A 25,305-nucleotide genomic window follows, 5' to 3' on the forward strand; every position below is an offset into this window, starting at 1 on the left:
TGGGAATTTTACCATCAGCTTGTCCGCCAGGGTCCTGTGGTATAGCATCACTCTCGAACCCCTTTCCTCTTTGGGTATGAGAGTGCAAAGGTTCTCCTTATACCATGGGTCGAGCAGTGTGTACACCCAGTAATCCGTAGTGGCCAGAATGCGTATAACGCGAGGGTCACGAGAAAGGCATCCTAACATGAAGTCAGCCATGTGTGCCAGGGTACCTGTACGCAACACATGGCTGTCCTCACTAGGAAGATCACTTTAAGGATCCTCCTCCTCCTCCTCAGGCCATACACGCTGAAAGGATGACAGGCAAGCAGCATCTGTCCCCTCAGCAGTGGGCCAAGCTGTCTCTTGCCCCTCCTCCTCATGCTCCTCCACCTCCTCCTCCTCAACGCGCTGAGATATAGACAGGAGGGTGCTCTAACTATCCAGCGACATACTGTCTTCCCCCGCCTCCATTTCCGAGCGCAAAGCGTCTGCCTTTATGCTTTGCAGGAAAATTCTCAAGAGGCATAGCAGAGGAATGGTGATGCTAATGATTGCAGCATCCCCGCTCACCATCTGGGTAGACTCCTCAAAGTTTCCAAGGACCTGGCAGATGTCTGCCAACCAGGCCCACTCTTCTGTAAAGAATTGAGGAGGCTGACTCCCACTGCACCGCCCATGTTGGAGTTGGTATTCCACTATAGCTCTACGCTGCTCATAGAGCCTGGCCAACATGTGGAGCGTAGAGTTCCACCGTGTGGGCACGTCGCACAGCAGTCGGTGCACTGGCAGATGAAACCGATGTTGCAGGGTGCGCAGGGTGGCAGCGTCCGTGTGGGACTTGCGGAAATGTGCGCAGAGCCGGCACACCTTTCCGAGCAGGTCTGAAAAGCGTGGGTAGCTTTTCAGAAAGCGCTGAACCACCAAATTAAAGACGTGGGCCAGGCATGGCACGTGCGTGAGGCTGCCGAGCTGCAGAGCTGCCACCAGGTTACGGCCGTTGTCACACATGACCATGCCCGGTTGGAGACTCGGCGGCGCAAGCCAGCGGTCGGTCTGCTCTGTCAGACCCTGCAGCAGTTCATGGGCCGTGTGCCTCTTCTCTCCTAAGCGACACCGACTGCTGCCGACACATCTTGATTGCGAGACAGAGGTTGCGTAGGAGGAGGGGAGGGTAGTTTAGTGGAGGTAGCATACACCGCCGCAGATACCACCACCGAGCTGGGGACCGCAATTCTGGGGGTGGGTAGGACGTGAGCGGTCCCAGGCTCTGACTCTGTCCCAGCCTCCACTAAATTCACCCAATGTGCCGTCAGGGAGATATAGTGGCCCTGCCCGCCTGTGCTTGTCCACGTGTCCGTTGTTAAGTGGACCTTGGCAGTAACCGCGTTGGTGAGGGCGCGTACAATGTTGCGGGAGACGTGGTCGTGCAGGGCTGGGACGGCACATCGGGAAAAGTAGTGGCGACTGGGAACTGAGTAGCGTGGGGCCGCCGCCGCCATCATACCTTTGAAAGCCTCCGTTTCCACAACCCTATACGGCAGCATCTCCAGGCTGATAAATTTGGCTATGTGCATGTTTAACGCTTGAGCGTGCGGGTGCATGGCGGCGTACTTGCGCTTGCGCTCCAACACTTGCGCTAGCGACGGCTGGACGGTGCGCTGAGAGACATTGGTGGATGGGGCCGAGGACAGCGGAGGTGAGGGTGTGGGTGCAGGCCGGGAGACGGTAGTGCCTGTGTCCTGAGAGGGGGGTTGGATCTCAGTGGCAGGTTGGGGCACAGGGGGAGAGGCAGCGGTGCAAACCGGAGGCGGTGAACGGCCTTCGTCCCACCTTGTGGGGTGCTTGGCCATCATATGTCTGCGCATGCTGGTGGTGGTGAGGCTGGTGGTGGTGGCTCCCCGGCTGATCTTGGCGTGACAAACGTTGCACACCACTGTTCGTCGGTCGTCTGCACTCTCAGTGAAAAACTGCCAGACCTTTGAGCACCTCAGCCTCTGCAGGGTGGCATGGCGCGAGGGGGCGCTTTGGGAAACAGTTGGTGGATTATTCGGTCTGGCCCTGCCTCTACCCCTGGCCACCGCACTGCCTCTTCCAACCTGCCCTGCTGCTGCTCTTGCCTCCCCCTCTGAAGACCTGTCCTCAGTAGGCGTAGCAAAACAGGTGGGGTCAGTCACCTCATCGTCCTGCTGCTCTTCCTCCGAATCCTCTGTGCGCTCCTCCCTTGGGCTTACTCCAATTACTACTACCTGAGTGATAGACAACTGTGTCTCATCGACATCGTCCTCCTCACCCACTGAAAGCTCTTGAGACAGTTGCCGGAAGTCCCCAGCCTCATGCCCCGGACCCCGGGAACTTTCCAAAGGTTGGGCATCGGTCACGACAAACTCCTCCAGTGGGAGAGGATTCGGAACCATTGCTGCCCATTCTGGGCAGGGGCCCGAGAACAGTTCCTGGGAGTCTGCCTGCTCCTCAGAATGCGTCATTGTAATGGAGTGAGGAGGCTGGGAGGAAGGAGGAGCAGCAGCCAGAGGATTCAGAGTTGCAGCAGTGGACGGCGCAGAACTCTGGGTGGTCGATAGATTGCTCGATGCACTTTTTGCCATCCACGACAGGACCTGCTCACACTGCTCATTTTCTAATAAAGGTCTACCGCGTGGACCCATTAATTGTGAGATGAATGTGGGGACGCCAGAAACGTGCCTCTCTCCTAATCCCGCAGCAGTCGGCTGCAATACACCTGGATCAGGAGCTCAGCCTGTGCCCACACCCTGACTTGGGCCTCCGCGTCCTCGCCCACGTCCACGTCCTCTAGGCCTACCCCTACCCCTCAGCATGGTGTATTACCAGTAGTGCAGAAACAGAACGCTGTAATTAAATGTGCCGCTTATTGGCCTGTGGTTGGAGGCTGACTTCGCTTACGGAACGCACAGCAGAGCCAGGAAAGAATTTTGCGCAAGCCTGCTGTAACACTTAGCTGGCTGCGTATTAATTAGGACTACTACCCCCAGCAGAGACGCAGTACACTCAGGACAATCACAGGCAGCCCAAATAGAATGTTTTTTCCCAAATTTTTTTGGAAAAGACCACTGCCTATATACACAGTATATCTCTTTCAATGTCCCTGCCTCACCACTACTGGCCCTGGACTATGTAAAATTACTGCAGACTGTTTCCCTCTGGACAGGATGACAGTAGTGATGTGTAACGCACAGCAGAGCCAGGAAAGAATTTTGCGCAAGCCTGCTGTAACACTTAGCTGGCTGCGTATTAATTAGGACTACTACCCCCAGCAGAGACGCAGTACACTCAGGACGGTCACAGGCAGCCCAAATAGAATGATTTTTCCCAAATTGTTTTGGAAAAGCCCACTGCCTATATACGCAGTATATCTCTTTCACTGTCCCTGCCTCACCACTACTGGCCCTGGACTATGTAAAATTACTGCAGACTGAGGACGCAATGCTCTGCACGGCCGATATACAAAAAAAAAAAAATGTGCAGCACTGCAAAAAGTAGCCTCAACAGTACTGCACATGGTCAGATGTGGCCCTAAGAAGGACCATTGGGGTTCTTGAAGCCTAAAATAACTCCTAACACTCTCCCTATAGCAACTCCAGCAAGACAGCACTTTCCCTGAACTATGTCAGAATGCATCTGTGGCGAGCCGCGGGTGGGGCCGATTTATATACTCGGGTGACACCTGATCTCGCCAGCCACTCACTGCAGGGGGGTGGTATAGGGCTTGAACGTCGCAGGGGGAAGTTGTAATGCCTTCCCTGTCTTTCTATTGGCCAGAAAAGCGCGCTAACGTCTCAGATATGCAAGTGAAAGTAACTCGAACATCGCGTGGTTCTCGCCTCTAGTAACGAGCATCTCGAACACGCTAATACTCGAACGAGGCTACAGGTACATCTCTACAGGCTATCTATAAACAGAGAGATGGTGAGGGAACACTTAGCTAACTTAAATGAATTCAAGTCTCAAGGTGCAGATGAATTACATCCTAGGATAATAAAGGAAGCAGCAGAGGTAATTGGTGAACCACTCGCCATAATCTTTGAAAATTCCTGGAGAACAGGAGAAGTCCCAGAAGATGGGAAAAGGGCAAATGTTGTCACTATCTTCAAAAAAGTGAAGAAGGTGGATCCAGTAGACTACAGGCCTGTAAGCCTGACTTCTATACCGGGAAAGATCTTTGAACTAATTATTAAACAACATGACAAGCTGGAGCAAGCTCAGAGAAGAGTTACCAAGATGGTGAGCAGTCTGCAAATCATGTCCTATGAGGAATGATTAAAGGATCTGGGAATATTTAGCTTGCCAAAAAGAAGGCTGAGAGGAGACTTAATAGCGGTCTACAAATATGTGAGGGGCTGTCACAGTGCAGAGGAATCAGCCCTATTCTCTTTTGCACAAGGAAAGACTAGAAGCATTGGGGTGAAACTGAAAGGAAGAAGACACAAATTAGATATTAGAAAAAATCGTTCTGACAGTGAGGGTGATCAACGAGTGGAACAGGTTGCCACAGGAGGTGGTGAGTTCTCCTTCAATGGAAGTCTTCGAACAAAGGCTGGACAAATATCTGTCAGGGATGATTTAGTAAATCCTGCATTGAGCAGCGGGTTGGACCAGATGACCCTGGAGGTTGCTTGCAACTCTACCATTCTATGATTCTATGACAAATTAGTTTTATGATTTTACAATAATATGGCAGCTTCTAGAGGCAAAACACAAATGTCCAGAAGTTGAATTTAGGTGAAAGGGCAAAGAACTGAATAACTAAATATAGGTCATTTGGTTATTTACTTTTTTAAATTCTATTAAATGGATCTTGTACTCTAGAAAATGCTGCTGTCTATTAACAAATCTACCAGATCTTTACAAAACTTTTAAATTTCATTCTCACTAAGGGCAGTGTCATAGTAGTTATATTCTTGTACATAGGGGCAGTATTATAGAAGTTATATTCTTGTACATAGGGAGCAGTATTATAGTAGTTATATTCTTGTACACAGGGGGCAGTATTATAGTAGTTATATTCTTGTACATAGGGGGCAGTATTATAGTAGTTATATTCTTGTACATAGGGGGCAGTATTATAGTAGTTATATTCTTGTACATAGGAGGAAGTATTATAGTAGTTATATTCTTGTACATAGGGGGCAGTATTATAGTAGTTATAATCTTGTACATAGGAGCAGTATTATAGTAGTTATATTCTTGTACATAGGGGGCAGTATTATAGCAGTTATATTCTTGTACATAGGGGGCAGTATTATAGCAGTTATATTCTTGTACATAGGGGGCAGTATTATAGTAGTTATATTCTTGTACATAGGGGGCAGTATTATAGTAGTTATATTCTTGTACATAGAAGGCAGTATTCTAGTAGTTATATTCTTGTACATAGGGGGCAATATTATAGTAGTTAAATTCTTGTACATAGGGGGCAGTATTATAGAAGTTATACTCTTGTACATAGGAGGAAGTATTATAGTAGTTATATTCTTGTACATAGGAGGCAGTATTATAGTAGTTATATTCTTGTACATAGGGGGCAGTATTATAGTAGTTATAATTTTGTACATAGGAGCAGTATTATAGTAGTTATATTCTTGTACATAGGGGGCAGTATTATAGCAGTTATATTCTTGTACATAGGGGGCAGTATTATAGCAGTTATATTCTTGTACATAGGGGGCAGTATTATAGTAGTTATATTCTTGTACATAGGGGGCAGTGTCATAGTAGTTATATCATTGTACATAGGGGCAGTATTATAGCAGTTATATTCTTGTACATAGGGGGAAGTATTATAGTAGTTATATTCTTGTACATAGGGGGCAGTATTATAGTAGTTATATTCTTGTACATGGCGGGCAGTATTATACTAGTTATATTCTTGTACATAGGGGGCAGTATTATAGTAGTTGTATTCTTGTACATAAGGGGCAGTATTATAGTAGTTACATTCTTGTACATTGGAGCAGTATTATAGTAGTTATATTGTTGTACATAGGGGGCAGTATTATAGTAGTTATATTCTTGTACATAGGGGACAGTATTATAGTAGTTATATTCTTGTGCATAGAGGACAGTATTATAGTAGTTATATTCTTGTACATAGGGGAAGTATTATAGTAGTTATATCATTGTACATAGGGGCAGTATTATAGTAGTTATATTCTTGTACATAGGGGGCAGTATTATAGTAGTTATATTCTTGTACATAGGGGGCAGTATTATAGTAGTTATATTCTTGTACATAGGGGCAGTAATATAGTAGTTATATTCTTGTACATAGGGGGCAGTATTATAGTAGTTATATTCTTGTACATAGGGGGCAGTAATATAGTAGTTATATTCTTGTACATAGGGGGCAGTATTATAGTAGTTATATTCTTGTACATAGGAGGCAGTATTATAGTAGTTATATTCTTGTACATAGGAGGCAGTATTATAGTAGTTATATTCTTGTACATAGGGAGCAGTGTTATAGTAGTTATATTCTTGTACATAGGGGGCAGTATTATAGCAGTTATATTCTTGTACATAGGGGGCAGTATTATAGTAGTTGTATTCTTGTACATAGGGGGCAGTATTATAGTAGTTATATTCTTGTACATAGGGGCAGTATTATAGTAGTTATATTCTTGTACATAGGGGGCAGTATTATAGTAGTTATATTCTTGTACATAGGGGGCAGTATTATAGTAGTTATATTCTTGTACATAGGGGGCAGTATTATAGTAGTTATATTCTTGTACATAGAGAGCAGTATTATAGTTGTTATATTCTTGTACATAGGAGGCAGTATTATAGTAGTTATATTCTTGCACATAGGGGGCAGTATTATAGTAGTTATATTCTTGTACATAGGGGGTAGTATTATAGCAGTTATATTCTTGTACATAGGGGGCAGTATTATAGTAGTTATATTCTTGTACATAGGGGGCAGTATTATAGTAGTTATATTCTTGTACATAGGGGGCAGTATTATAGTAGTTATATTCTTGTACATAGGGGGCAGTATTATAGTAGTTATATTCTTGTACATAGAGAGCAGTATTATAGTTGTTATATTCTTGTACATAGGGGCAGTATTATAGTAGTTATACTGTTGTACATTAGGGGTAGTATTATAAAAGTTATATTCTTGTACTTTTATGAGGGTCTTTTGTAGGATTTATTGAATTATATTTCACCCTCAGTCACTGAGTTACAACATGTTGATGTCCCTGGTCATGGAAATGCTTGGAAGTAAACACTCTTTGATGAGCGATGCTTTGCAGCCTCCAGGTTGCCTCTAGCATAAATAATGTAAGGCGTTATAAGTGCTGCGTCTTTATATTTCTTCTGTCCTATGATTTACTGCACATACTAAACTGCTTACAGAGAGCTGACAGTTATAACATGTCGGGTAATTCTGCATTCAGAGTCACCGGGGAGAGATACCTCTGGCAAAAGTTCAGGAGTCAGTGTTTTGGAAAGATTTGTATGCCCAGATCCCTTATGGATGGAAGTCCCATATGATGGATTCAGAATCTTAAAGAAGTTAACTCCTACCCTGCTGGCTGTTTACTGTAAAGTACAATTACATTCAGCCATTACTGTAGGTTATCTAAAATTTAGATTTCCCAAAAAAATGTCCTGCAAAAATATCCTCTTGGAAAGATGTTTTAATAAAAGTTTGGAATTATTAAAAAAATGTACTTTTAAGTATCTTTGTTTTATCCAGAAACCCAAATATCTATTCATATTTTATGTAAAATGTACAATTTGTTTCTTAGAAAGAGGCGACAAAATATATACATTATGTATCCCTGGAAAGCTGATACTTGCAGGCTCTACGCTGTCAGGTTCATTGGGCACACACGGGGTTAACGGGCCTGACAGGCGAAAGTGCTTATTTCTTAAATTCATGGCCTAGTTTACTAATCAGATGTCACAAGATGTCAGGTAGGGAGCCATCATTTAAGAAACACAGAATGCAGTTAGTGAAGCAGCTAATGAGCTGGACAGAGGCATGAAGGTGAGCATTCCCCGGGGTTGCGCAAATTATCCAAACAGGTGAAAAAAAAAGGAAAAAAGTTTCCCCACTCACGATTTCTGACTCTGAATGTTCTTCTTACCTCAGTAATAAGTTTAAAAAAAAAAGAGATATGAGACAATGATTATTGTACGTCCCCCCCCCCCCCCCCCCCCATCACATTCCCCTATTGGCCCCATTGTATCTATGCACTTTCAAACATTTTCAGGCACAATATCGGTTTTGCGTAGCGCATTTTTTCCCAATGTCCACTTGACTGCAGTCCAACTTATCATTACAGGAGAGCTACCTCAGGCATGTGCCTCAAGTACTTTGTAGCAAAGGGAGGCACTAATAAGTCCCAAGTGCCTTAGACAGTGTATTTATACACAGGGCTGGGGCTGCAAGTTTGATCTTTGCACTATGACCCTGAACCCCTTTATTGGTATAATCCACTGAATGGCTGACCACTTTTTATAGTCCCTGGCCCTTTTACGATTGTATGGAAATTAGAGCGATTACCCCGAAGTGCAGCAGAAAATTACATGACAAGTTTTCAGTGGATTAGATGGGAAAATCCAGCGATCTGAGCGACTTCCAATGAGGCCGGGTCATCGGTGGTGGACTAGCAGGGCCAGGATGTCACTGCCAACCACATAGGGTTTTCTCATGTAATGGTGTAGAGATGTTACCAAGAATGGTGTGATCGAGGGGAAACATCCAGCGAAAGGGGATCTTGTGTATGTAAACAACTCATCACCGAAAGGAGTCAGGGGAGGACGTCAAGACTCTTCTGACAAACAGTCAAGTAAACTGCAGCCAGTTGGTTCTTCAACTAATGTGTGAATGCGCAACTCATCATTTCTTAGCATGGATGGGCTATAACAGCAAAGGACCAGTTCAAGCGCCATTGTGTCTAAGAGAAATAGAAAGGCGAGACTCCGGGGGGCAAAAAAAGCACAAAAAATATATAAATGAGCAGCGGGAAAACATCTCCTGGCCAAATGGATCCAGATTTCTGTTGCACAATGCTGGTGGAAAGGGACGAATTTGGCTAAAGCAGCAGAAATCAATTAATCGTTTCTGTCAGGCTGGTTAGAGCATGTTAGTACCTGTATCTAATTTGCAGCACCTACAAGAAGCTTCCTGTCCGCAGGGGCCGATATTCCTGCAGAACAATTTCATCACCTGGTGGAGTCTATGTCAGGATGACTTGCTGCAGTTCTGAAAGCCAAAGGAGGTCCGACGCTACTAGATGGGGGTCTAATGAAATACCCATTCAGTGTGTACTCATCTAGCAAGAGAACTATAGTATTACATAATCAAAACACCTGGAAGTCATTGACAGCATATATCAGTTAAGGCATCTTAAGGGTTCGTTAAGACGAACATCGTTTACGCTCCGCTATAGTGCTGAAAAGATTGCATGAACGGGCTACTTCAGGTTATGTAGAGTAGCCCGTTCACACCATCTGAGGTGCATGCTTTGAAGGCTCTCATAGGAGCCTATGGAAAGCACAGAGCAAAGATAGGACATGTCCTATCTTTGCGCGCACCTCGGAGCGGACCTGCGAGTTTGCACTCGTATGTCCTACCTTTGTTAGATGCGCTGATTCAGCGCGTCTAACAGTCGTCCATGTGAACACTTCTATAGGAACCTATTGGTTCCTATAGCAGCGTGTTCTGTACGCTGCTAATAGTGCAAAAACAGAGCTCGTCTGAAGAGCCCTATAGGAGATCTTGGAAACCGAAAATCTGCCATCTTTGAAATTAGTGCTACCAGTAGAGGCTATTTCTAACTAATGACCTCCCACCCCCACAAGACCCCCCTACCTAAGTGACATTGCTAAGCTTTTATTCACCTTGGGCAAAGATTCAGTTCCCTTCCCCTAGCCCAGTATTTAAATACTCTGACCAAGAGAGTGGCTTGGCAGCTCCCTCCTGGCACCACAGCATACTCCACCCTATCTATCCCAGCAGGAAAAGTATTACAGGAATCACTAGATGTATAACTTCATTATCTTCATTTAGGTGAACCATGTGGATAAAATGCCTCCAAAACTAGTGAAGAAGGAGAATCCATCCACAGTGGAGACCCTGAAAGATGGAAGATCTGCCATCCAGATCACATCCCAGAACCTGAGAGCCTCAGACACGGACAGTGCCGATGAAGACCTCCTGTATGTTATTCTGAGAGCTCCACGATTTGGACATCTGGAAAAATCAAAAACAGGTGAAGATGATGCGACTTTACGTAATATTGATGTTATTATTGTCATCCACTTAGTTTACACCCCGAGCGGTTGCATCCAGGAGGTTTCTCCAGTTTCCCATTTGGGTCTTCAGCCTTCTCCATGACTCCGTCCTCAGTAGTTCAGTGTCTCCATACATCTTCTTTTTGGTCTTTCACTTTTCCCTTCAACTCTTCTGAGTCTAATAGTCCTCATTAGAGATGAGTGAGCATATTCGCTAAGGGCAATTACTCGATTGAGCATTGCCCTAAGCGAGTACCTGCCCGCTCGGAAGAAAAGATTCGGCTGCCGGCGGCGGGATGGGGAGCGGCTGGGGAGAGGAGGGAGGAATGGAGGGGAGATCTCTCTCTCTCCCTCTCTCCCCCTCCGCTCCCGCTGCTCACTGCCGCAACTCACTGCTTCCCCGCGCCGGCAGCCGAACCTTTTCTTCCGAGCGGGGACATACTCGCTAAGGACAATGCTCAATCGAGTAATTGTCCTTAGCGAGTATGTTCGCTCATCTCTAGTCCTCATCAATCTTTGGATATGTCCACCATTTATGTATCCATTGGATGTTGTCATTTCATGTAGCCCAAGATCCGTGCTTTGTTTTCCTTGGAGTCTATGGTATTGTCAAAGTCTCAACATACAATACATTTGGAAAGCCTTCAGATCCTTTCCCTTTTTTTACATTTTATGTTGTGGCCTCATGCAAAGTGTAAAAGAATTTAAGTTTTCCCCCATCATTCTGCCCTCCGCAGCCCATAATGACGGTGAAAACAGAATGTTAGAAATCTTTATAAATCTTTTAAAAATGAAAAATAAGCATTTTGAATTGACATAAGTATTCACACCCTGTATTTAGTTGAAGCCCCTTTGTTAGCGACTCCAGCCTCCAGTCTTCTGGAACAAACTGAGCTCCTCCTAAATTGTTGGGAAAGGTAGGGGGAGGAAGTTAAAAATGTTGCACCTTTTGTCTTCTGCAGCTGCTACCTATCACTGTATACAAACACTGCAGCCTGAGGCCTTAGTCACACGGGCGTTTTTTCACGCGATTTGCGCATCGCATGACGGATGCGCATGCGCAAATCGCGTGACCGGCGCCGAAAAATCGGCCCAAAAATCGCCCGAAAATCTGCTCCTAGCCGCGTTTCATTAGAAACGGGCCGGAGCTGTCCAGCGCATTGCATTCAATGGAGCCGGCAATACAGCGGCTCCATTGAATGCAAGCGCTGCGGGCGAGTGTGGGATGAATTGTCGGGAAGGGGTTAAATATATAACCCCTTACCTGCAATGCATCCTTAAATGTGAAAAAATAAAAAAAAGGATGTACTCACCTGCTCCCGGCAGCTGGAGATCCCGGCGGTCGGCCTGCAGTGGGTGTGAAGAAGGTGTGACTCAGGCTTGCCCCTGATTGGCTCAGCGCTGAGCCAATCAGAAGCAAGTCTCAGTCACACCCATTCATGAATTCATGAATGGGTGTGACTGAGATCAGCCTCTGATTGGCTCAGGCTGAGCCAATCAGGGGCAAGCCTGAGTCACACCTCCTTCACACCCACTGCAGGCCGACCGCCGGGATCTCCAGCTGCCGGGAGCAGGTGAGTACATCCTTTTTTTTTATTTTTTCACATTTAAGGATGCATTGCAGGTAAGGGGTTATATATTTAACCCCTTCCCGACAATTCATCCCGCGCACGCCGGCAGCCTATTGCTTTCAATGGAGTCGGCTGTATTGCCGCTCCATTGAATTTAATGGGCAAACATTGTTCTTCTCTGCCACAGCTGTTACAACTGTGGCAGAGAAGAATGATTTGTCTTCTGTATGTTCTCAATGGGGTCGGCGCTGCTGCCGCCGGCCCCGTTGAGCGCATATAGAGAAGAGAACAGGAATCGCAGATCGCAGATAGGTGCGATCTGCGATTTCTGTTCTCTAATTTATCGGACGAGCGCATAAAAAGCGCTCATGTGTCCGATACCATTGCAAAGCAATGGTTTTAAAAAGTCGCCGGACGCATGCGCATGCGCAAATCGCGGCAATAAACGCCCGTGTGACTAAGCCCTGAGGGCCCATTTAGACACAACAATTATTGCTCAAAATTCGCTCAAAAGACATCTTTTAAGCGATAATCGTTTTGTGCATTTACACGGCAAGATGATCGCTGAAAATTCGCTCAAACGGAAGTTTGAGTGACAGTTTTGAGTGTTCACTTTGCATAAGTGTGTAAATGAAGGCTCATGCTTTATACAGAAGACAAGCAAGACCGCTTTCTTCTGCATACAGCTGTTATCTTCTCGGAGCGCTCAGCTGGTGTACAGCTGAGTGCTCCGAGCAGGGGGTATGCAAAATGCAGTTGGAGCGCTGTCTTCTGCATACTCCTGCTGTGTTCAGCTGGTATCCAGCTGAGCGCTCACAGTGGGGTATACAGTAGACAGCTGAAATGCTGCATATTACTGCTGTGTTCTCCAAGCTGAAACAATAGTATCAGCAGTATCCTGCTGAGAACTCCCGGCACTGATAAGGCTCATCGTTCTCTTTCAGCTTGCTGAATGAATTTGAATGAATGAATTTGGTTTGAATGAATTTTGAGCGATAATCGTTTCTTGTAAATGGGCTTTAAGTCTCAATAGGAGGCTGAACTGACGGCTTAGTCTTCAGCCCTTATTTCTCCTCTTCTGCACTTTCTAATCATTTGATTTATGATCACAACAGAGATAAACTTTGTTGAGGTCATAAATTAGCTGATAGGAACATTTAGGAGAAAAGAAAAAGCTGAAGGAAACCAAGCCGTCCATCCAGCCTCCTCTTGAACAATGTCTGTAATTAAACCCTATTGCAAAAAATGACTGTCAGCCCAAAGTACATGTATTCAAGTGGAAACAATGCCCCTCAGAGCAGTCCATACGTAGCCCTGAGGCCTATCTCACACAAGCATTTTAACGCGGCTATCTTGCCGCGATAAAACGCTGGACGAAAATCACGACCATCTGAAGCATTGAATTGCGTGCTGACGGAAAAGATAGGACTTGTCCTATCTTTTGCAGTAATACACCAGCCGTTCCCATAGACTCCTATGGGAGCCTATGAGAATTGTCAGAAGAGGGAAAGGGAGGGAGTTTAGCAGTGGCTCGCGTTGTTAAAGTCCCTCCTCCTCTCCTTGCCGGCAGCTCCCATAGGCTGGGGAGGGAAGAAGAGGGAATTTAGTGTGGCAAGCACTGCTTAAGTCCCTACCCTCCCCTTGCTGGCAGCTCCCATAGGCTTCTATGGGAGCTTCTATTGCCGCTATCAGCCAGCAAGGGGAGGGGAAGAGACTTTAGCAGCACTAAGGTCTCTCTCCCTGGCTCAAGAAATTCCGGGCTGTGGCGTATATATATGCTGCAGCCCGGCCATGTGAACGGGTGAGAAATGGGAGATTTAGCTGTGGCTTGGTCGCGGCTTTTTCCTGTTCATGCGATTTCCCAACGCCAGTATGACAAAAGCTTTAAGATGTTCATGAGGCTTCTAAGATGTTAGTTGGTTTTATAATGTATCAGTGTTATGTTTTGATTCTTTCTATTTTGCAGGACATTATATCGGTCGGACGTTTACACAAAGAGAAATAAACCACAGGGCGATTCGTTACATTATTAACCCCTCGTTTGAAGTCAATTCAGATAGCTTTGAATTTGAAATTTCTGATTCAGCCGGGAATAAAATGTCTCCAGATACGTAAGTCCATTTCCCTATTCACTCAGTGTCATTAATATGGCTGGGCCTCATATTAGAACTTCGATCTTTTTACACTGCATTGCCACTTTATTAGAGACCCCCCCCCCCCCCCCATGTAATAGCACAATGGACCTCCTTTGGCCTTTAGAATGGCAGCAATTCATCATGGCCACAGCTACCTTTATCCACACATACCAGAGGATGAGGATGTCCCAAGAAAACCTTCGCCACACCATACCAGCCTGACAGGAAGGGTTCATCAGTTCATGCTGCTTGCTCCATACTTTGACCCTCCCATCAGCACAGTGCAGCAGAAATCTGGATTCATTTGACCAGGAGATGTTTTTTCGTTGCTCAGTAATACAATTTTTGCGCTATTTTGCCCGCTGGAGTTTCGCCTTTCTGGCGCTGGAACTGGTCGTCTGCTGTTATAGCCCATCTGTGCTAAGGAACAATGAGTTGTGCGTTCTGATTGCATTAGTTAGAGCAGGGGTCCCCAACTCCAGTCCTCAGGGACCACCAACAGGTCATGTTTTCAGGCTCTCCTATAGTAAGAACACCTGTGGCAATGTCTGAGGCACCGACAATAATTACATCACCTGTGCAATACTGAGGAAATCCTGAAAACATGACCTGTTGGTGGTCCCCGAGGACCGGAGTTGGGGAACACTGAGTTAGAGCATCAGTGTTGTATTCGTCTACTATTTACTTGACTGTGCAGAATCTGATCGTCATAATGATTCCTGACATCCTCCTCTGACCCCTTTTGACAATGAGTTGTTTCTGTTCACAGGATGCCCTTTTCACTGGATGTTTTTTCCTCGATCATGCCATTCTCAGTATAATCTACACACCTCTATACGAGAAAACCCCACAAGGTTGTCAGTGAAATCCTAGCCCCGCTAGTCTAGCACTGATGACCGACCTTATTAGAAGTCGCTCAGATCACTGAATTTACCATCTAATATGGATTCACACTAAAATAACACGATAAGAACTTGTCACATGATTTTACGCTGCACTCCGGGGGCACAGATGTAATTTACATACAGGGAAGCGCCAATCATGAAAGGGCTGGGGATTCTAATAAAGTGGCCTATATCTATCTCATATCTATCTATCTCTCTCTCTATCTATCTCTCTCATATCTATCTATCTATCTATCTCATATCTATCTATCTATCTATCTATCTCATATCTATCTATCTATCTCATATTATCTATCTCATATCTATCTATCTATCTCATATCTATCTATCTATCTATCTCATATCTATCTATCTATCTCTCTCTCTATCTATCTATCTCATATCTATCTATCTATCTATCTCATATCTATCTATCTATCTATCTATCTCATATCTATCTATCTATCTCATATTATCTATCTCATATCTATCTATCTATCTCATATCTATCTATCTATCTATCTATCTCATATCTATCTATCATCTATCTCATATCTATCTATCTATCTATCTATCTATCTCATATCTATCTATCTCATATCTATCTATCTATCTATCTATCTTATATATATATCTATCTACCTATCTCATATCTATCTATCTATCTATCTATCTCATATCTATCTATCTATCTATCTCATATCTATCTATCTCATATCTATCTATCTATCTATCTATCTCATATCTATCTATCTATCTCATATCTATCTGTCCCATATCTATCTACCTATCTATCTATCTATCTATCTATCTCATATCTATCTATCTATCTCATATCTATCTATCTATCTCATATCTATCTATATATCTCATATCTATCTATCTATCTCATATCTATCTATCTATCTATCTCATATCTATCTATCTATCTCATATCTATCTATCTATCTATCTCATATCTATCTATCTATCTATCTCATATCTATCTATCTATCTCCTATCTATCTATCTATCTATCTATCTATCTATCTATCTAATATCTGTCTATCTATCTATCTATCTCATATCTATCTATCTCATATCTATCTATCTATCTATCTATCTATCTATCTATCTCATATCTATCTATCTATCTATCTAATATCTGTCTATCTATCTATCTCATATCTATCTATCTCATATCTATCTATCTATCTATCTATCTATCTCATATCTATCTATCTATCTATCTCATATCTATCTATCTATCTATCTATCTATCTATCTCATATCTATCTATCTATCTCCTATCTATCTATCTATCTATCTAATATCTGTCTATCTATCTATCTATCTCATATCTATCTATCTCATATCTATCTATCTATCTATCTATCTATCTCATATCTATCTATCTATCTATCTATCTATCTATCTATCTATCTCATATCTATCTATCTCATATCTATCTATCTATCTATCTATCTATCTCATATCTATCTATCTATCTAATATCTGTCTATCTATCTATCTCATATCTATCTATCTCATATCTATCTATCTATCTATCTATCTCATATCTATCTATCTATCTATCTCATATCTATCTATCTATCTATCTATCTATCTATCTCATATCTATCTATCTATCTCCTATCTATCTATCTATCTATCTAATATCTGTCTATCTATCTATCTATCTATCTCATATCTATCTATCTCATATCTATCTATCTATCTATCTATCTATCTATCTATCTATCTATCTATCTATCCCATATCTATCTATCTGTCTATCTATCTCATATCTGTCTGTCTTACACTTAATCTTTTATTATTGTGAATATTTGCAGACTTGAACTAACTTGGTCTGTATTAGGACTGACTGAATCACATTATCGTATATGTGAGAGCACCGGGACTCTTTCAGTGAAAGTGATTAGACGGGGGAGCAGTAAAGATCCAGCATTTGTTGGAATAAAGGTAAAATGCCACCTTTTTCAAAAGTTTATAAAGTTTTTCAGGTAACCCAATGTTACTGTATTTCTCTGTATAGTATTGAAGGGATAAAATAAGTAATACTCATTGATCAATGAAAACTGATACAATTTTCATGTACAGCGGTGCCCTGGGTTAAGAGTTTAATTTGTTTCGTGATGAAGCTCTTAACCCAAAACGCTCAAAACCAGTTTCCCCATTGAAATTAATAAAAACGGCATTTATCTGTTTTGCCATCCTTCCAATGGGGCTGGCACTGCTGCCGGCGGCCCCACTGAATGCAATGGGCCGCCGGCAACCCCGCAGTGATTTTCAGGGAAGGGCTTTAAATGTAAGCCCCTCCCTGAAAAATCATCCCTAGCTGTAGTAAAAAATAAAAAAATATATATACTCACCTCTCCGCTGCTGAATTCAATGAATGCCAAGTGCTGCCTGTGATTGGCTGAGCGCTGTGACCAATCACAGGCATTGAGGCATTGCTAAGCTGTCATTCATTGAATGGCTGAGTGCTGCCTGTGATTGGCTGAGCGCTCAGCCAATCAGATACAGCTCTTTCAGCAGGCAGGAATTTTAAATCCCCGCCTGATGAAAGAACTTCAGAGCGGTGCTGGGAGAAGATGCGGCTACACGTGGCTGAGCCCCGGCAGCGGCAGAGAGGTGAGTATATATATATTTTAATTTTTTACTACTTTATATTTAAAGCCCTTCCCTAAAAACCACTGCAGGGGTGCCGGCATCCTATTGCTTTCAATGGGAGAGCTTTGCGATCCTCTGTCACAGCTGTCACAGCGAGCCTCAAGCTTGCTCGCAAGTCAAGAAGCTCGCTAGCTGAGGCACTCACAAGCCAAGGTATTACTGTATACTGTTTCTATTCTGCAATATTTTACATAGACGGTGTGGCAGGGTATTTGCACAAGTCATAAAGTATTAGAATCCCTCTTACATGATGTCAGAAATTGGCGCAAATTATGCAACAACCTGCTGCAGCTCATAGCTGGCATGTGTTTTCTTTAAGAGGCATGAACAGCCCCGAGTAACATAAAGAGGGGTTCACCCCTCCATACACTAGGCATATTGCGCATTTGAATTAATCATATTACAGGGGTATTATGGGACTTTTTTGATCAGCGATAACATGCCACTCGAACCCTTTGGTCAGTGCAGAAAACAGAAAATGCCAACTATAGCGCAGCAGCTGGGGTTGCTACTGCAGAACAGCTTCCGTTAAACTCAATAGGAGTTGCACCTCCAATACCAACCCAAGCTGCTGCGACATCAGTTTAGGGAATCAGCTGATCAGAGATCCGAGCAGCGGATCCACACTATTCATCTATTGATGACTTGTTGGACATCAGTAGAAAAATTTTAAAGAGTCCCGGAATATCCCTCTAAGGCCGCCTGCAGACGGCCGGGTCCGATCCGGTTGTGAGAATTCTCGCAGCAGGACTCAAGCCCCTGCAGAGAGCAGCGCGACACTCACCCGCTCCGGCTCTTTCATGTGTCGGCTGCCGGTGCATGCGCAGAGCGCAGCCGGCGGCCAGGGAGTGACCTTTCTGTGCGGGGCATAGAGCATGCCGCAGTTTGTTTTCTGCACGTGATTTCGCACGGACAAACCGCGGCCATCTGCATAGGATTGCGTATTGTAATGCAATCCTATGCAGGCGTGTACGGGCGGACATTCTGCGGGGAATCCCACCGCCGAATTTCCGCCCGTCTGCAGGAGATCCAAGTCTGGCATATTAAATACCGGTCTTAATACTTCTCCCCTATAGTGTTTAGTGTTACTATTCTGCCGTCGGGTCCTTTTACACAGTCCAAATCTTGGCCCGATGTAACAAACGTAGGCCGAGAATTGCTGGTCCATGTGGAGCCAGCTATACATCTGCTTGTTCACACAGGCACATGGACAGTACTGCCAACCAGCAAGTATTTTTATGATTGTTAGAAAGCAACGATCATCCGACAAACGGGCATTCACCGTTTCATCGACTGATTGGTGTCCCTTTTACATGGCCCAATGGTTGGGTGAAAAACTATTTGGAAGAATGTTCATGCATGATAATTGGATCATGTAAAAGGGCCTTCATCTAGTACAGTTTTCAGCAGTACAGTAGAGCAGTCATTTGAGCTGACTTGGATCATTCCATCCCAGTCTATACAACAGAGCTGACAAATCAACTGCGGAAAACAGAAAGAGTCTGTCCACTGTGAAAACTGCAAGATCATATTTTATATGAATAATCCAAGAAAGGACGATAAATGATAACAAATGTGATTTAAGTGACGTTATGTTCTGACGATACATCCTCTTTAATCCTCTAGCAATACAACAAATTACACGGCGTACTGTATACTATCCTCAGTACATAATGTGTATATAAAGATGTATAAATATATCCCTCTTCACAGCACTGAATACCTGATGCAGACAATATCCCCCTGTCAGTAAAGACCTAAATACGTCCTTTGCGAGACGTGTTACATTAATGCTAGTTTAGCATGGCTGAAAAGACTATACAATTCCAAGAAAAATAGGAAAGTCTCCAAGAATACATAGTTTAAACTTCTTCAAATATTATCAAACCTGACATAATAACGACACATTTTCTGCAGAACTGCTGCATATTTTCTTAGAATTCTGCGTTGTGTCATTCCTCCTGAAATATATGAATAAATGAACAGCTAGGTTACCATTTCCATGGTTAGTAGGGTATGTACTGACATGCCCCATTGACAAAAGGGAAAAGTAATAACAGAGGAACAGCATAATGCCCAGCTCTACGCAAAGAGCCGGAGATCCAACCTGACCCTTCAAGGGGGATTGCTGTAGGGGCCCAGAGTTAGGGGCCCCCACAGCACTTTGTCAGCTTCTTCCTTCGGAGTATATGTTTGCCTATGTGTGCGTATGTATACCCATGTTTGGTCTTCGTGTATTGGTCACAGTTAATGTCTGGTGTCTGTTTTGTATGTTTCTGCGTGACTTTGCAGAATTCGTCCTGTCGCCGGTCCATCACCCCTGCCTAGCCCTGGTATTGGATAGGGAGATTTCCTCTTAGCCCAGGATTGGTCAGTAGGGATGATATAAGAGGCAGCTCGTGGGTGTAGAGCAGGGAGCTGTGCTGGAGCCCAAAGATAGAGGGAATTGGGGGAGTCTAGCCCTAGGCTTGGGGGTGGGCCTGGCTGGGCCCGTAGGGGAGCCCTGGAGGAAGTTTCCTACAATCGTTTCCAATATTGCCCTGAGGGATTGTTGCCAGGGATGGTTGGCTTGTCAGCGGGAAGGAGTTCAGCCACCACAATCGTGAGTTTAACCTGTCCCCATTCAGTCAAGAGCCATAGTGTTTACAAGAGAGTCTGTGTCACTTCCTCCATTCCTCCACCAATAACCCCTCAACCCAGCCACCATTTAACTTAGTCTGACCACCTCATCTCTGTCTCCGGTAGAGAACTAAGAAGTAACTGTCTAAAGTTACTGTTTGTTGGACTTTAAACTGTGTTTCCAAGTTGCATGTAAACTGTGTGCCTTCGGTGTCACTAAAAGCGCTTGGGATTGGACTCTTTATTTTATCATTGCATAATACTAAAAGGCACTGGCGTCACGTCAGACAATACAAGAACCGCTGATTGCTGTTTCTAAGAACATAATTGCAATCCACCTGCTGCACGAGCCACCCTTGCTAGGCAGAGTAGCCACCACCGTGACAAAATTAAAATTGGGATAACCATTCGAGCTGCCCTTCTGCCAACTTCAGCTTGCTGCAGTATGGGGACTTTTGGCATCACGAACAGGATGATACCTCTGCGCCTTCTACGCCAAAGTGTGGAAAAATATGTTCTTTTTATTCCAAGATTGGATTACAACTGATGGACTAAAAATTGGAAACCTTAATGGGAAAATGTGTGCTACAATGCCCTACGTGTTGGAAGGAGACCGTGTACTACTACTTAGTGATTTAACTTTACAAGATGGAGGTCAACGGACTGAAATTTTGTGCTGTGCCTTGAACTACCAAGATGGCACTTGTTTTTCTTCTTCCCCACCACAAAAGCCCACGAATTCTTGGCACCAAGAAGAGCCCACCAGCAGTATAGAAAAAGTAGTGGGGCATGAATCCCCCACTGCAGAGCTAAATGAAGGTTCAGTGAGGACCCGCCTATGGGGGGAGAACTCCCAGAGTGCCTTGCAAGTTTCAGAAGGTGAGAGAGAGGCAGAGAGTGTAGAACAGGAGAGAAGAGACCGCTGTGTCACAATACCTGAGAGCAGGATGGCCACAAAGACTGTGCCTTCCAGTTACCCTCTGCCGGTGCCCTAATGGTTGATCAGCAATGAAAAAGAAGTCCGAGAGCTGCTGGCGCTACTGTCGTCACTACCTGTTGGCCCCATTGTGGAGTCCCCCTCTGAGGAGGGAGATCAGGATACTGCCACGGTGGCCGCCACTGAACCTGCTGGCCGGGACCAGACTACACTGAAGCTCTGGCTATAGGTCAAGCGACTGTACATCACCAGATTGCCAATAGAAGGGAGTAAGGAGCTGCTTCCCTGGGGCAGGCCTCCCCAACATCCCCACAGTCGGACGCTGCCATCACTACAGCCAATGCTGCCGCCGCTACAGCACTGGAGGAACCCGCCCTGGAGGACCCCGTTACTCACTCTAGAGTCCCTCCATGTAAAAACCTCTCCCCATACTCCACTCCCACGTGACCTGTGCTGTCCTGATATTCCCCGTGGATCTTGATCCACCAGGACAATGTCGAGACATTGAAGTACATGCCAGAACATCTGAGTCACTATATTGTAGGGTACCCCAACCAATATTTTTCCTTTCTCTATTGGAACTCTAAGAAAGAGAGACCAAGGGGAAGGTTGGAGTCAGCAGTCGCTGCTTGCATCGAGAAAACAAACCAGCAGGTCTATGCCCCGTGACATGGGGTTCCGCATAGGCCCTTCCTCAGCAGTGGACTGTCCGATGCCCCGCTGGACGGGAACAATAAGGTGGATCATGTCAATGGGGTGAGAGAGGACCTAACCCAAGTGTGGCACCAAGGATCTGGAGGCTCCCGCTGCCCTAGTCCATCGTTGGGTTCCCCCATTGCAATCAGCTCGTTTGATACGGTTCAGCACAGATGTGGACTCAGGTGGAGAAGAGCCTACAGTCCCCTGGGAGCACCCCTGGAGGGGAGGTTTCTAAAAGCTTTATCATATAGGGAGTCCAATTTTTTTAAAGACTTTTCTTACATGTGTGGAAAACAACAAACTCTCTACTCAATCTAAGGTTGGGTAATTTCTGCAAAAGCAGTACAGACTCTTGTTATAGTTGAGATTTTATTGTAAATAGTTTTGCATGTGTGGACATTATATGGACTCCCTCTGGGTTAAACACTTTATTATTTAAAGGAAAAAGACTTTATGGACTCCCATAGTTGTGAGCCATTCTTTCATCTGGTTGGTTCAAAGGGGAACATCATTCTCCTAGCTTGTTCTTCAGAGTGGATCCTCTTATCTTACCTGGGGAAAATGTGTTTTACAGGTGGTGGTGAAAAAGGAAGTTAAAACTGTGAGAGAGGTTCCCAAAAAAACCTATGTTAATTGTCATCAGTTGAAATCCCAGTGTCAACTTGTGCAAATCCAATGGGATCTATTTCTTATGCACATCCCTATTTATTCTCTGTAGTGTTATAGTATCCTAGTAAGGGTGTAGAGTATTTCGCTCTACTAAGGGTGGGCGGTTTGGGTATTCCTCGTTGATGTCACTCCCATTTTTGGTGTCTGTCTAGTCTAGGAGAGTGTAGAAAAGTTCTGCCTTCCTGGGCAAGGGGAGAGTAGATCCTTTAATGGTCTCTTCTTGTTCTATGTGTGCCTATCAAGACGTCTCCTTCCATCTGTGTGTCGGTTCCAGTGTGTATCTTTTTCCGGCTTTGGTGGGTAGGGGTGAGTTCCGTTCGGCTCAACAGAATTTTCCAAAAGTTACTAGATCAGTGTTTTTTCAAAAAAAATCAAATCAAATCATGGTATTTGTATAGCGCCAACTTATTCCGCAGCGCTTTCAGGTAATTATTACTTATTACCCCCCACCAAGCTGGGTTCTCATTTTACCGACCTCGGAAGGATGGAAGGCTGAGTCAACCTTGAGCCGGCTACCTGATTCATGTGGGAATCGAACTTGCAACCTCCAGGTCGTAGGCGAGAGCTTACACTCTGCACCACACGAGGCTCATACTCATACATTTTCTAATACTGACATCAGAAGTGAGACTTCGGAAGTCATGGCGAAGTGGGTTGTCTAGTGTATGGCAACCAGGAGAGGAGAGTGATATGGTAATGCTGTGTCCTCGCTGGTCTTGTATAGTGATTTTGTCTTCTCTCCAACACCCCTTTATCGTAGCTGTTAAATTCACTCTTTACTCAGAAGTTAGGAGAAGTTTTAATGGGTTAGATCACTGAGGAATTTCCATCTCAGACTTAGACTCTGGTTTATGGAGTGCGCCGAGGTCAACGTCCTTTAAGTAGGGGGGAACTGTAGTGGCCCAGAGTTTGGGGCCCCCACAGCACTTTGTCAGCTACTTCCTTTGGTGTATATGTTTCTCTATGTGTATATGTGTATGCATGTATACCCATGTTCTGTCTCTGTGTATTGGTTATTTCTGGTTACTCTACAGTTAATGTCTGGTGTCTCCATTGCCATCTTCAGAATCCTGTTTTAGTGTGTTTGAAATTGCTAAAGAATGCACTAACCTATAGCGTGTTTATTTCCATAATGCTCCGTTCTCCAGATATTGCAGATATTGATTCCTCTGCCCTCTGCCCTCTACTCCTCATTGTCAGGGAAACAGACCACCTCTTCTATGGAAAGAAAAAGCAGAAGAGGCCGGCGCTTGCACACTTCTTTCATCAAAATCTGATGTCTGTGATCTCCGGAGTGCATGTGTGCTAGCTTTCTACCTGGCCACCAGCTACTGTTATGCGGCCAGTTTCTCAGGCAACGAACAGTAAACAACCAGAGGGCAGAGAAATGAATATCTGGAGAACGGAGCATTTTGGCAATCAACATTTTATGGGTGAGTGCATTGGATTGTGATTTTGAACATACTGAGATAGGTTTTTGCAATGGGAATACCGCTTTAAAGGGGATTTATGGAACATTACTGTTGATGATCTATCCTTGAGATAGGTCATAAATAGTTGATCGGTGAGGCCCGCTGCTTGGGACCCCAGCAATCCACTGACAGCTGTCAATGGGGATGAAGCTAGAAGCAGACAGCTCTTTGCAGCAGCCCGGATTGGTAATGCAGGCACAGCTCCCACTGATTTCAATGCAATACCAACCTAGGCCACTGTGATGAGGGTGGAGCTGTCAGCTTCCAGTTCCATTCCTACTGACAGCTGGCCTGGTACCAGCTGATTACAGGGGTTCCCAAGTGGTGGACACCCACCAATCAACTATTGATGACCTATGCTGAGGATAGGTCATCAATAGTAAAATCCCCGAAATACCTTTTAAATGCCACAGTTCTGAAGCCAGATACAAGCAAAGGAGTAGAAGAGATGGGGCCAAGGGGCCAACAATGAAGACACCTCCTATAGACATTGCAATAGCTTCCATTAGTAGCTGTTATCTAGTATATGTGAGTCCTTTCCAGCACTGTGACTTGCTTTTGCACATACGTTGTGGTAAAATTTCAGGACTGTTGGATCACTATTTTCTGTGCCAAATGAAAATTGCAAATGGCCCTAGAAAAATATCAACTATGTCAGATTTTATGCCACCTTCACGAGGTATAACTGGACCTTACTAGAGAAGAGCACCAAGATAACTCCAAAAAAATGGTATTAATGCCTGAAGGACATGTCCCCCCCCCCCCCCCCCCCCAATTCTGGGTTCTCTATCACACTTTCAAAAAATCATAACTTTTTTTTTCCATCGATGCAGCTGTGTGAGGGCTTGTTATTTGTGAGACAACTTGTAATTTCCAATGGTACTATGTAGTATACCTTATAATGTACGGTACAATTTTAAAAAATTTCTAAGCGGAGTTTAAAAACACGCAATTCCGCCATCCTTGGGGCAAGGGGCATGTTTGTACAGCATACACACTGCAGTAAAGTGACATGATAACTTTATTCTGGGGGTCAGTGCAGTTAAAATGAGAACAATTTTTTTTTTTGCTGTACTACTTTGCTGCGATCTTCTGACCGCCATAACGTTTTTAGTTTTTCATCGGTATAGCTGTGTGAGGGCTCATTTTTTAGGGATGTCCTGTAACTTCTATTGGTACAATATTAGGCCGCCTGCAGACGGGGGGGTCGGATCCAGTGGCGAGCGCTTTCAGGGACTAGCGCGTACTCACCCACACCCCGCAGCTCCGGCTCTTTCATGTGCCGGCTGCCGGGCAGCCGGCGCATGCGCAGACCGGAGCCAGCGCCGGGCGAGTGAAGTTTCTGTGCGGGGCTCTGCGAGCCCCGCACAGAAATAG

General features: G+C 44.5%; 1 protein-coding gene across 1 annotated transcript in view; it reads left to right on the plus strand.

Annotated features, from left to right (window-relative positions):
* Positions 1 to 25,305, plus strand: part of LOC136621897 (FRAS1-related extracellular matrix protein 1-like) — a 207,117-nt gene that overhangs the window by 153,575 nt on the left and 28,237 nt on the right. Inside the window, exons 26-28 of the mRNA XM_066597746.1 lie at positions 10,046 to 10,247; positions 13,807 to 13,951; positions 16,692 to 16,821. Of these exons, the coding sequence (XP_066453843.1) occupies positions 10,046 to 10,247; positions 13,807 to 13,951; positions 16,692 to 16,821 (477 nt within the window). The remainder of the gene's footprint in view (positions 1 to 10,045; positions 10,248 to 13,806; positions 13,952 to 16,691; positions 16,822 to 25,305) is intronic.

Source organism: Eleutherodactylus coqui, chromosome 3, assembly GCF_035609145.1.
Source record: "Eleutherodactylus coqui strain aEleCoq1 chromosome 3, aEleCoq1.hap1, whole genome shotgun sequence".
NCBI classification, from domain to species: Eukaryota; Metazoa; Chordata; class Amphibia; order Anura; family Eleutherodactylidae; genus Eleutherodactylus; species Eleutherodactylus coqui.